General features: G+C 40.7%; 1 protein-coding gene across 1 annotated transcript; it reads left to right on the plus strand.

Annotated features, from left to right (window-relative positions):
• Positions 1–648: 648 nt before the first annotated feature.
• On the plus strand, positions 649–12,854 carry LOC108671132. Its single transcript, XM_047885222.1, has 10 exons — positions 649–932; positions 3,567–3,665; positions 4,095–4,221; positions 5,743–5,838; positions 7,624–7,820; positions 8,050–8,180; positions 9,183–9,281; positions 10,838–10,997; positions 11,477–11,601; positions 12,524–12,854. The coding sequence occupies exons 1-10, from the start codon at positions 911–913 to the stop codon at positions 12,659–12,661; spliced, it is 1,194 nt and encodes a 397-aa protein (XP_047741178.1). The 5' UTR covers positions 649–910; the 3' UTR covers positions 12,662–12,854.
• Positions 12,855–14,112: the final 1,258 nt, after the last annotated feature.

A 14,112-nucleotide genomic window follows, 5' to 3' on the forward strand; every position in this document is an offset into this window, starting at 1 on the left:
CCAACGCCCTCTCCTTCCTCTGTACCCATCGTACCAACCCCCTCTCTCTCCTCTGTACCCCATCGTAAACCCCTCTCTTTCGTGTACTTCAACGTGTCAATCTTGAAGTCACCTCCGCTATGCAGGGATCAATGAATAAGAATCAATGCATCGCAATCATAGACACATGACTGCCGCGCGACCATAACCAGTCAGTCGGTGTCGTTATAGCGAGGTGGGCAGAGTGGGTCTAGGTGGTGGGGCCACTCTAGCTGGTGGAGTCACGATCCTGGTGGTGGGGGCACTCTAGGTGGTGGGGCACTGTGGGTGTTAGCACCACTCTAGATGGTGGGGTCAAGCTGCCGTCCACCTAATCACTAAAGAGGCAGATCAGTTAGGCGAGATCAGTGGGGCGGCGCGATTTTAGTTAAAATTTAGAGGTCTTTAATGTTTTTTCGAAATCATTTAAATTGCGGTAAATGAATTCATATAGAAGCTTATAAATTATGTAAATGTTCGGTTGTTCTTCAGCCTGATATTTAATTAACATTAAACTATGCTTAAGAAATATCACTAATTTTTAAACCCTGATATCTGGCAAGCGACTAAAATACAAAGAATTGCTCAGTAAAACAAGACTACCTTGATTAAAAAAACATTTTCTTTTACAGTTTTCACCGGAAAAAAGCTCAACTGCATAGAAATTTAGAGGTTTAATTTGATTTCTGTGTGTAATAGTGAACTTATCAGCCCTGTTGAAATGCTTTCATCCTAGGAATTTCGCTTGAACTTGAAGGCTAACATGGTTGCGTTGACGGGATGCGTTCGTGCCTGTGCCGTGACGACCTTCACGCAACTACCCACTTAAGTGGTTTAAACATTATAATTAGATTAACTGCTTATTATTTAAATAACTACGAATAAGCACAGCATGACGGCCTTGACTTCTTTGGGTGAGTTCAATTCAAGGAGCTGTAGTTTAATTTTGATTAAGAGGAATGGAAAGTTGAAACTATTTTAAACTGATGATGTGGCTGGTTTCCGAAACGTTCCCGATTATGAAATTGTTGATGTAATTGACGCTTTCTTTGCTTTAAAATACATTTGTAACTAAATTAAGCAAATGGAACACAATATTAATTACTGCTAAATAATTCAAATATTAGTTTCGAGTGCAAAATGTTCTAAGATAATTTTTAGGTTGGAAGTTATCCATTAAGAATGAAGCTCCTGCGAGACCTTTTTAGCGTGGGCGATATAATACTTGTACTTAGTGTATATAACATGATATACATGGCATGAGCGACATGGCACAAGATTTCAAAACATAACATAACATAACATAACATATTGATCTCGGCGCTGAAGTGTAGGCCTGATGTGGCCTGTTGCCGATTCTTTTCCTTTTCGTGCCTTGTTCACACAAGATCTAAAATCGTTTCATTTGACCGGATATTTTCATGACTGACGATAGTTTCAAGTAGCTACTAGACTTCCACCGGGTTCGATATGGTGCTGGGCATTTCAAATCTGAACATATATTTTTCCATAGCTTTATCTACTCTGTTCTTGAACGCGTTCATACTCGGAGCGTCAACGATGTCATTGAGGAGGCTGTTCCACATGTCGGTGATTCGGAGCGAGAGGAAATTTGTCGCGTGGAGAAGTTGCAGCGCAGTTTTTTTGTTTAAAGCCGTGGCCCCTGGTGTTGGTTCTTGTTTCAAATTCTTGTAATCCTTCGGGGACCTTGTATAAATCATGAGTATACTTGTATATTTCAATGAGGTCCCCACGCAGACGTCGATAACTGAGGCTTGGAAGCTTCATAATCTTTAATCTTTCTTCATATGACTTGCCTTTCAAGCCTGGAATTATCCTTGTTGCACGTCTTTGCACATTCTCTAGTAAATTTCTGTCCTTTTCAAATCTCGGTGACCACACAACGTTTCCAAACTCTAGATTCGGGCGCACGACAGCAACAGACAACTGCTTCATCGCTTCTGCATCTAGGAACTCGTATGAGCGTCTGATTAATCCAAGAAGTTTGTTGGATGTGTTAGCTTGCGTTTCAACATGCTTAGAAAATTTTAGCTCCTTGTCGACATAAACTCTTTAGGGATTAATAGGTGAAGGCTGTTTAAGAAGTGGTGAATTGAGATATATAAGTGGTAACAGCGGTTCCTCATCCTCTCCCTATTGTTTGTAGTATATAGGCATCACGTGGGGCTTGAGTAAGAATCAGAAGGTTTAGTAGTATGTTTATTGATGGGATGAAGAACGGCACGACCAACACCTGTGGGGCGGTGTGTCATTAGAATACAAACATGACACGACCATATTGGAGTAAAAATATAAAAAGAATACAAAACACAATTTTGTTATTACAGTCACATGAAATAATCTATTACATTAAAAGAATTGCGTCGTCTAGAAAATGACTTAGCTAACCGATGCGCGCTTGGCAGATGGTTCTGCACTGGCGTTCTTACGAAATTTTCAGAATATTTTTTTGGTACAATTTAACATAAAATATTTCCGACATTCACTAAACTTCATCATTTAGTAATTACGCGAGTGCTACTCGTGCTCAAAATTGATGATTAACTAGCTGTACACTTTTAAAATGTTTTAAAACGAAATTGATGAAATACGAAATACATAATCGAGATCAAGATAATTAGGTAAGATATTGTTACAGAGGTCGATAATCACGAGTTTAAAGTTTTAATACAATTAATTATGACATTCGAGAGAAATGCTAGTGCGAGATGTGAATTCGAGTCACTACAACTCCGAGATCTTTTTCCACACTAGACTTTTCAATCATTACTCTCTCGTTGCACCCATGTCTTCTCATACTGTAATCTTGCTGTTCATTGTTCTTCCCGAGGTGAAGTACTTTACACTTGTCAGCATTAAACCGCAGCTGCCACGTATCAGCCCAACTAACTAAACTGTCAAGATCATCTTGTGATTGCGCTTTATTTGACGCATCCTTCTCTGTAATTTCACTTCACAAGTCAATTTTCATTTCGTCAAAAACATTTTTATTCTATCTCTGCCAAAATTTTGGAATACTAAAATCGGAGTTTTGAAAAAATTCTGTAATTCGAGGTGTACGATTGCTTGTTGAATTCACGCGTATCTGTTATTAGAATTAAAGTTTCTTAAAAATATCTTCAAAATTGATTATATAACATTCAAATTACGCCTAACTACAAGAAGATACTCACAGCAAAACAACCAAACATGAGTAAAAAGTTACTAGTATTTACTTGTTCACAACACTAATCTTAATGATTATCATCCCTCATTGTCATAATATGTTGTTCATTAAACTGTTTCATGAAATCTAAGTTTGAAGAATGTGCGATCGGTCGCGAAGGAGCGATATATGAAATTCCAGCTTTACAATGATCCATTCAGCGGCTTGGGGAACCAAGAAAAAATTCCTCATCTTTTAATTTGTGAAAAAAAATCAATGCAGTAAAATAATAATTTTGTGTTCCCTAAACATATACAATAGTTTTTCTCTATTTGTTCTAGATTTTATTAACTAAATAAATATATTAGTTTCCCTGCGTCAGCGTCGCTGCTGTCGCCGCGTCGCTGGAAGCTCCTGACGCGCGTCGCGCTGGCGCTGGCGGGGCTGACGCTGCTGGTGTCAGTCGTGCACGAGCAAGCAGGTGAACTGGGCACGTGTACGGGAGAACTGGGCACGTGTACGGGGGAACTGGGCACGTGTACGGGGGAACTGGGCACGTGTACGGGGGAACTAGGTAAACTGGGGCCGTTTATAAATAGTCGGTAAACTGGGACCGTTTATAAATAGTCGGTAAACTGGGGCCGTTTATAAATAGTCGGTAAACTGGGCCCGTTTATAAATAACCGGCTAATTAGTGCCGTTTAAAAATGGTTGGTAAGTTAGTGTCGTTTATAAATAACCGGCTAACTAGTGCCGTTAACAAATAGCCGGTAAGTTAGTGCCGTTTATAAATAACCGGTAAACTAGTACCGTTTATGAATAGGTGTAGTGGCTTTGGCTCAGCATAAGCGCAGATTTTTCAACCTCCGCCGGTTTCGTCACCGAAATTGTAATCGCGTCTGATACGCAGGATTTGCCGGCGCTCTGCTCAGCTGGTCTGCGTCTGCAGCTGACGCAGAGCACTCAGAAAACGAAGCCAAATCCTGCGTCCTTCTATCTACCGCAGACGGCGCCACGGAGCTGCCTGAGTTGTATGAGTGAGTCGAGCTATCGAAGTACAGGGTCCGCCATATTTATGGCAACGCATGTTTTTTTGTAATTTCTCAATGAAACAAACAGGTGCATTGTTTTTTTATTGGATGAGCCAGTAGCCAAGAATTACCTAAACAATTCTCAGACATCTTTATTCAATATGAACACCCTTATTCTTAATGACGGCCTCCAATCTACGCGGGAAAGCTTCACAGAAGACGCGCAGCATTTCTTGAGGGAACAAGTCCCATTCTCCTGTCAATTTAGACTTCAAACTATACAAAGAATCATGAGGTGTTCTGCAGACCCTACTCTCCAAAATAGCCCACACAGAAAAGTCGAGAGGATTCAAATTAGGGCTTCTTGAGGGCCATTCATTTTTGCTAATGAACGCTGAGATGTGATCCTGAATCCAGTTTTGGGTCATGTTTGAGCCATGTTATTGGGGCAGAGTATTGTTGAAAACTCCATGGTGAGCCATTGAAGTGTTTACCGGCCCAAGGAAACAACACAGCTTCCAAAATGTCCAAAATGTATCGCTGACTGTTCAATTTCACTTCTGAGGGGACAAAAACGAGTGGGGACCTCCCAGTGGCGGTTACCGAGGCCTAAACCATCACGGACATGGGATTTTGACGTCGTGTTGCTGTTTTGGTTGCCACAGATCCATCCCGACTCTAAACTCTGTGTAATTTTGATGGTTAACGCTATGTTCAATGTCACATTTTTCTCGTCACTGAACACCAAGTTAGGCAGCGTGCCATCTTCAATGAGATCCAGAATGTGCTGGCCTTGTGCTCCTGCTTCTGCAGCAAATTTTGTAGCTGAGCGACGAGGGTTTCTCCTCAACTTCTTCCTCGTGTTTTTGACCAATTGTTTTGTTCGGACACTTCGTTTCCTTCCTTGACCAGGTCGATTGCATGTTTCACCAGATTCCTTGAATTTTTTTACCACCTTCCACACAGTTTCACGACGAATTAGGAGTTTTTTTGCAATGACTGAATTACTCTCGCCCTTTTCATGAAGGGTTACAAACGCATATCTATCTACTGCCATAGGTAATGGTAAATTTAGACACCTTAGACTTCTGCAATATAAAATAGAAGAATTAATAGATGATATTAGGCTTCATTATAAAAGAAAAGTCTCCTAGAAACCAATTTATTTTTATATAGCAAACATCCGTTGCCATAAATATGGCGGATCCTATATAGAGCGATTCATACAAGGTTTCTATGTACAGGTTTGTTTTGTCAGGTATGCATGTGTATGGCTAACATTTTAGAAGAAGAAAATTACTGCGAATTATACATAATTCTCTCACTTATTGGACCAAGTCAATAGCAATTATATACAATGAATACGTAGCCAAGCATGCGTTTGGGTTTCGTCCAATTTGTATGTCTATCGAGTCTTTATAAAATGAGCGCAAAAAATATTAACAAAATTTACGGATGAAATGAACTTAAATGACATCTCAATCAACATGGCAATAACGTACTAACGTCTGCCCTACGTGCCAGCAGGGACGTGGTGCCAGACGTCGCAGCGTCCAACGTCTACTTGATGGAGACGTCGCATGCAGCAGCCGTGCTACCCAGGGGGCTCTGTGGGCTGGAGAGGTGATGATGAGTGGTAGTGATGAACGATGTTGATGAGTGCATGGTAATGAATGGTGCATATTGACGATGAGTGGTGAGTGAGGCTGATACTCGGTTAAATGTTCAGCAAGAGATTTGTCAACAAATCTCAATAATTGGTCTTTTATGATCATTTCAGTCAAAGCAACAAAAGCAGTTCCAGCACCAGACAAAGACATCATCTTACTTGAACTTTCATTTAAAGACAAGACAAGTTGAGCAATGTTTTCGGTGGACTACTTGGTAAATCTAAATTTTTTCTGGTTTTCATACACAGTCAATCCAAAGCTACCTAAAATAAGACTTTTAATTTCTTCATATGGAAGTTCAGGTGATAGTAGTAATAGTAGTAATACTATCGAGCAAACTATCGAGAATTAACAAAGCCATTCACCCGTGCGCATACAGCTTCTGACGGTGACCAACCATTGGCATCTTTAACCTTCAAAAAGTTACGGAGATAAACCGCAACATCGTCACCATCATGATAAGTCGTTAACTTAATGTTAGCTCTGCTGAAAGATTGTCCACCAGATTTACCAGTATCACTTGCACAAATTCTTTCACTCTCTAGTTCCAATCTACTTAGTTCCATCTCTTTCTCTACTTCTAATTTTTTAAATCGTACTGCTCCTTCACCAACGCGTTCGCGCTCAAGTGCTCTTTCACTGCGCTCACATCTTTGCTTAACATACTAGCGCAGTTCAACATCTTTATAACCTAACTTGATACCATCAGCAACGAATTCACTTTCTGACATTTTTACAAAAATCACACTGAAAAAATATCATGAAACACCACTAAACAATAGATATACAGAAAGTAGTATCTCACACGTATAGGATCTCTCGAGTAGTATCTCTCAATTCAACACGCGAAATGTGCGACTTCTAGACACATAAGGCAGCGGCGCTCCTCTGATCCTCAAAGTGAGACGCCTGTCCACGTGGTAAACACGTATGAGAAACTTCAGGGACGAGCTTGAAGAAAACAATCTCGAGTCCAACCCACTCACGATCCGCAACCATACACTACACATTGAAAATAATAATACTTGAGAACTGACTGAGACTAATCATTTAACCCTCTACCGCCTGACATGAGTAACCAGAGCAATATTGTCACAAGCCTACTTCCCAAAAAGGATACGTTCTAAGGAACGCAAAATGACTTGCACTTATGGTTGCCGCCACGTACAACTTTAAAATGTTCTCTGTTGCGCACAAGTGTCCTCAGGTTGCTACTCTCAATAGTCTACGTATAATTTAACTAATTTAACTTGAAAATTATTTTCCCGGAGAGTGACATACAGCGAAAGAGGGTTAAGCACGTTAATATTGGAATCGCAGTATTAGCACTCAATAGCCACGGAATATCAAATATGTGCAACAGATTTTACTGTTTAATTTAATTTGATTTAATTTAACATACTACCAATAAGGGCAGGGTAAGTTGACTAGAAACCAAAGTAAGTGAAGAAGTAATGGTTATGTCAATAATGCATAGAAATGGGTTGTTTACAGGAGGACTGCTGGGAAACGACTGAGGCGAAAGGCTCGGTCTATCTTGTCGAGTGTTTCAAATCTGTGACTTATAGAATTTAATTTACAACCCAACAGTGAAAGGCGTTGTAGAACGCCTCTAGAACGTATCCTTTAAATGGCTCGGCTGTCCCGAGCTCGGCTCAAACATTCACCTGAGAATTGCTTCTATTTATCACCATCACCTCTGAAGTTCCCTGACTTACTTTTGATTCCGTCTTCGCAGTTACTGCAAACTAAATCCACAAGCATCCGTGTGGTTCTTGGTGACGGCTCAGTCCTTAGAACCCCCGACGCTGGCAGCCTTGAAGGCACTTCAGGCCGCCTACCAGAACTTGTGCGTGGCTCATGTGAACTTCACCTCGCTTTTTAAGGATACTCCGCTGCTTGAACTTTACCACTCCGAAAAGTTCAATAACACTTGTGAGTATCTTCTCACTTGAATTGATGTTAAGGAAGTAATAGCTTGTGTCTATCCCGGGAACAATTTGAGGACCCGGCATATATTTTTTTGATGTACAATTTACAATACCAAGATGATAAACTGTTCCTCGGGAGATATTGTAAATATAAGTCACGAACATCAAGTCTTTTAAGCGTTCGGATCCAGCAGCAATGTCGCAGCCGTAATGGTCATTTGTCATCTTGGCAGCGCACAAAATCCACAACCTGAGCGACATGAGCCGCGTGGCGCTGGTGTACAAGTTCGGAGGTCTGTACTCGGACATGGACGTCATCGCCCTGCGCCCTCTGGTGGGCGCCACCAACTTCATCGCCTTGCAGGTGCCTCAAGCCAAACTTGCGCGGAATAATTGCGGAGCATATAGCATATAACGGCACCACCCGCAGAGTCCCTCAGCAAACTTATACACCCAAATGAGGCACTTAAAGCACATAACTGCTCTACCCGCAGGTGTCCACTGCTTAGACACTAATTCCTCGGTGTCGATACACCGAGGAATAGGGAAATAACTTCCATCAAATTATAAGAGAACATATCTGGCTAACTTAAAAAATCATGTTCTTTTGCACAGGAAGAGAGTTGAGAAATGATTTCAAGCAGCATCTATCTATTTGAAGCAAATTACGAATGGGAATATAAACTCTAAACATCATGCAAAATACGTTGTGCGCGCCAACAAAATCGCATGCTTCAAAAAATTGGATTATTTTTATGTTATTTCAGGTACTCACTGCAGCATTGCGTTCGGTACTTTGATATTGATTGACTATTGGCATGATTAAATGTTGGGATGATGAAAAATTATCAGGATTGAATATTGGCATGAACGAATACAGGATTGATTGATTATATATTATTGGCATGAATGAATACAGGATTGATTTAATATTGACATGATTGTATGAGATCTGGAAACACTAGCAGGTACGGCGTGCATCCCACAAGGTCTAGTTATTGCTGTACGAAGCGCCTTGTGTGTCAGTCAAGGCTTGAGAGTCGTGTAACCAGACTAGCTTCTTACAGCCGAGTCTCATTCGGAACTAAATCAAGCTTGAAGACCAGAAAATTAGTGACACTGAGAATGAATCTGACACTCAGGATTTATTTGATCTTATACTAGTCCGGGCTTATTAGTTTTTAACATTGTTTAGATTACTTACAGTTGATAATTAGAAACGATGATGAAGAAATTGCATCGACAATATCAGAAACCACAGTTGACGGGTGCCTGAATTAAATTGCATTCAGCTAGCAACCTACAGACTTTCTTTGAAAATAATTCACTGGAGTAACTATAACGGCAATAAGAATAATGCTTACAGGACGACGGGACCGGCTACCTGAACCACGCCATCCACCGCATGCGACGCCACCACCCCATGTTGCTGAGGGTCATGAAGCATGTTGCTGCCAACTATAATGTGAGGGCATGTTGGGCCGTGTTGCTGCCAACTATAATGTGAGGGCATGTTGGGCCATGTTGCTGCCAACTATAATGTGAGGGCATGTTTGGCCATGTTGCTCAGGGTCATGCGTTGAACCACGTCAACATGGTCCAGTAATGATGCTGCTCCTTGAGGGATTTTATGATCTCCAATTGAGGTCATAGAATAGAATAGAAAAGAATAGAAATAGAATGAAGTAGAAATAGAAGTAGAAGCAATTTACACAGAAGTAGAATTAGAAGTGTCGGCACTGAATAAATAGGCCCACGGCCTGTTGCCGATTCTTGTACTTTTCGTGACTTGATTCACAAGGGATCCGGCCTTTGGAACCCGATCTGTCCTTAACTGACGATTGATTGAGATAGCTGCTGGACTTATTGCCTGGTCAGTAAGGTGCTATGACTGAACATATGCTCCTGCATAGCTTTGTCTAGTCTGTTTTTGAAGATGTTCATACTCGGGGCGTCAACGATGCTATCAGGGAGGCTGTTCCACATGTCGGTGACTCGAAGCGAGAAGAAATGTTGTCGCATTGATGTATTACAACGCAGTTTTTTAGTTTATAGCCGTGACTCCTGGTGTTGGTTATTATTTCAAATTCTAGTAAACCTTCAGGGACCTTGTATAAACCGTGGGTATACTTGTATACTTTAATGAGGTCACCACGCAGACGTCGATAACGGAGGCTTGGAAGCTTGTTTAGAAAAAGAGTTTTTTTCTCAAGTTCCTTTTTATGGAAATTTATTTTAATGATGTCGACCGTACATTATGGGTTCTATCGCTTGATCGTCAATTGCTTCAATTCTGTCAGATTGGGGCCGAAGTGGAATAGGCGCGAATAGGTTCAAAGGCGCGTGAATAGATTCTCTTATGAATAGGTTCCTACAAAAAGATTACAGAGAGAGGGTTGTAATGAAACACTGGTACATTTCATAATAAATTGGGAAATTCAATTTCACATATTACGTCATGAGGATCATCAGTATCATGCGGGCGGTGCGGTGAGAAACTGCCTTCTTGACAACACGCGTGTTAATGCTCCACTTACCTAAGCGTCACTCAGAGTACAGCCGTAACATCACTTCAAACTTCGTCTCGTGATAACACACAGAGATTAATGGCAAATTTATTTGTCATTGCTTGATATATCACTTGCAATTTACATCGAATAAATTATCCTGTACTGGCTTCAGAGCTCTGACTTCAGTGGCGAATATGGCCCTTTATGGATTCTCGTGTCGACATGACACTTGGAATATCCCTCTAAAAGTTCTATCGTGAATAATGATCAAAGTCTCTGTAGATTACAACTTCATGTTGAGTACAGCTGTATAGTTCTCACTGTTCTACATTGATCACAGCCTGTATCGATCACAGTGGTATATTTATCCCAAACGGAAAATCTTCCACAACTTTTAACACTACCACCTGTACACTTATCAAACCTGTGTCTCAACAAGTTAATACAATGGAAAGATTAAGCTCGAATCTTGACCCATTTAGATGATCTAATATTTCGTTGGCGATTGCAGGGCCAAACTTGGGCCGCAAATGGGCCCACAGCCATGTCAGACGTGGCGCGACTGCTGGGATGCGATCTAAAACCCGTCGGCTTAGATCGCCTCGTGAACGCTACTCACTACCGAACATCTCAACAAATTCAACCCTGTAATGCAACGAACCCCTGTTCCAGTGAGTTCATAAACATTACCATGTTCGATTCGAAGGTTTACATGGCGCGGCTGGTGAGGCTATGTTGAGAAAATGTTATATACAGCTGTGGTTTTGTGCCTTCATTGCTTGGAACTAACCCAGCGGAGATGAACCGTTCCTTTTATAATTGATACAATTTTTTAATGCTCCCAATTATTACCGGTAACATGTTTCTTAATGTCAGATTGCTCGCTTCTAGCATCTGTCGCGCCATGGGCCGAGGCACTTTTTAATTGTTATCAATAACAATTCTGCATGGACATGTAAGAACTATATATTTGGTTCGTTACTGTTCAGAAATTTGAACTCATTATACAAATATTCTGTTATCCGATATTCCAGAGATATTTATCAATTAAACCTAATAGTATTTAAACCAAATAAACTCACCGGTGACTCATGGGTGGCCGTCCATCGCTTGTCGTTAGCCGCCGATGACTCGCCCTTGAAATGTGCAGACCAGACGGAGGGATGCGACTGGGTGGCACTACGGTCCAATGCCTTCATGGCCGTGCACTACGACGCGGCATATAAACTTTTTCTTGGCCCTGAGAAGAATGAAACTTCTCCACCCATACAAACTGTGAGTATAGGTCATAGTTTACGAGACGCATAGGTACAGGAAGTGTGTCTTTATACTTGAAAAAAGAACTGATTTTAAAATTATTCACCAGCAATACATGAAGATTTACATTTGGGAGGTATTTAGAGAACAAATCTTTCAACTCTTTAGCCATAGACTCAGAAGCGGGACCAAAGTAAGGAAACTGTGAAACTGTGAAGGACCAAAGTAAGTGGCTGTACTGTGAAATTTTATAACTGTGATATGCTCACGGCAAAGAATAACTAATAAATTCTCAAAGCAATAAAAAAAAATTGGCATTCTCACGGTCAACAAACGTTGGCATTTTCACGGCCAAAAGTAACTGTAATATTCTAACGGCCAAAATACTGAGAAATTTTCACAGCCAAGACAAACGGTGGCATTCTCACGATGAAGAACATGTTAAATTCACACGGCAAAAAATTGTGATATTCTCAGTGACAATAACCACTGAAATATTTTCACGGTCAAAAAGCAGTGAGAGAAATTATATCTCATGGTCGTGATGAGCAAAACATTCATATCACAGAAATTTATCGCTGGTTGGAGAGTCTGCATCTCCGCTTTAAGGATCTTATACGAACGTGGTGTCTAGTGCCAGATTAATTAAAAGTAACGACATTCAGTTCACTTTAGTTGAAATTACTGCGGGTGATCTAGACAAAGTTATGTTCAAAACCAATGTCTTAGACAAGCTATCGAATATATATTTAATATTCATAAATACTCGTATGATGACACTCAATAACGTGTTGGAGTGTCACATTAATATATTAGTGTTAAAGGGATACAATGCTGTTCTGCATTGCAGTACCTGTCAAAAGGTTTAACATTCAGGGTTAGAGGATAATGTTCACCGTTTACTGTGGCTACTTGTTGTTACAATACATTTATTTTGCAGCTGTACCCGGACAGCCTGGGCCTGCATTTCTTCAACTACATGACCCGAGACAAGGAGGTACAGTCAGGCAGCCACATGCACAGGCTCGCCTCAGAATTCTGTCCAGTCGTCGCCAAGAAGCATCCGCTGCTCGCATGAACGCTCCAACTCTTTCCTAGCAGCACGGGCAAGGCTGTTACTATGAATGAATGTGTATGTCAGTGAAAGACCTTTCTATGTGTATGTTAGTGAAAGCCATTTCTATATATATGTTAGTGAAAGCTATTCCTATGTATATGTAAGTGAAAGCCATTCCTACGTATATGCAGTGTTCGTACCGGTCATGGAAAACCTGGAAAGTTATGGAATATGATTTTTCATTTTTCAGGCCTGGAAAACCATTGAATTTCATTTCAGGTTATGTTATGGAAAGTCATGGAATTTGCAAATAAAAGAAGAAAAAAGGAAATTTTTTCTGTGCTGTGTGCAGTGTCAAACTGTTTGTGCAGTCTCTTGTTTCCTGCGTTCTGATTGGAGAACCAATCACGTGAGCCCGGTCACCGAGCTCCGTTGTCTTGGACAACGTTTTGATCTACAGTGGCAGCGATCCGCATTCAGCGTGCAATTTCTACATCACCATGCCTGGAAAGTGTAAATTTCATGACTTGCGGTTATGAATAGAAGCTTATCGTGACTGGCTTGCTCGCCATCCAAAGCATGAAGGTATGGCGGTATCATGTACATTGTGTTCGAAAGACTTCTATGTGTCAAATTCAAATATGGGGAAGCAGCTTTGAAGAGCCATGCCATTTTTGAAGAGCCATGAAGATCTATGCACAGCATTTCCACGTTTGCTATTTATCTACTGTTTGAGATGATAGAATATGCACGGTTAGTCTTTCAGATATGCTAAACCTGTCGTTTACGAGTTTTGGATGTTATATTGATGGTCATGGAGAGTCATGGAATTTTGCTTTCTAAATACCGGTACGAACCCTGTATATTTTAGTGAAAGTCATTCCAATGTATATGTCAGGGTAGGCCGTAGGCCGATCTTAATTTTCCCATTTGCACTTGTGTCAGTGAAGGCCGATGTTCATTTTCCAATACCCGTATAGGAATGTACATTGAGTATGTCATAGAAGGCCATTCCCAATTTTGAATACTTTCTAATGCACAATGTTTTATAATATATTTGTTTACTGCAATTGTCACCACTGTCATTATAGTGCAAAGAAATACGGATGAGCAACAAAAAACAGGCTATGTCGGTTGAGTGGAGGAAGAAAATCAAGTACGAAACCCAGGCAAATTTGTTGAATGGAGGAAAGCAACCAATTACAAAAACCATACCAGATTAGAATCGCACCGAGGATCAATGTCTTCTGGTAACGTAAGAAGTAAGGTCGATGTGAAGGGCTAATAGATGTTAGCTTGGAATAAACTCGACCGTGCATTTCTGTACCGGTAATCTTGTCCACGTTAGAAAGTGGAATTGCTTTTCTCATTATACGAACAGTATAATCCCATTTAAACGGCGAAGGCTTGTTGCAGGTTGCTCGTGTGAAACAGGTTACCTACCGGTTACTACAATGTTACTTGTTACACTC

This window comes from Hyalella azteca, unplaced genomic scaffold (genome assembly GCF_000764305.2).
Source record: "Hyalella azteca isolate HAZT.00-mixed unplaced genomic scaffold, Hazt_2.0.2 contig17328, whole genome shotgun sequence".
Taxonomy (NCBI): Eukaryota; Metazoa; Arthropoda; class Malacostraca; order Amphipoda; family Hyalellidae; genus Hyalella; species Hyalella azteca.

What these genes read in the sequence shown, in the direction of transcription:
- LOC108671132 (XM_047885222.1), top strand. Translation starts at nt 911, where the DNA reads ATGACGGCCTTGACTTCTTTGG. An exon ending in GAGCTGCCTGAGTTGTATGA is followed by an intron (nt 4,222 to 5,742) that starts GTGAGTCGAGCT and finishes ACGTGCCAGCAG; the next exon opens with GGACGTGGTGCCAGACGTCG. An exon ending in GGGCTCTGTGGGCTGGAGAG is followed by an intron (nt 5,839 to 7,623) that starts GTGATGATGAGT and finishes CCGTCTTCGCAG; the next exon opens with TTACTGCAAACTAAATCCAC.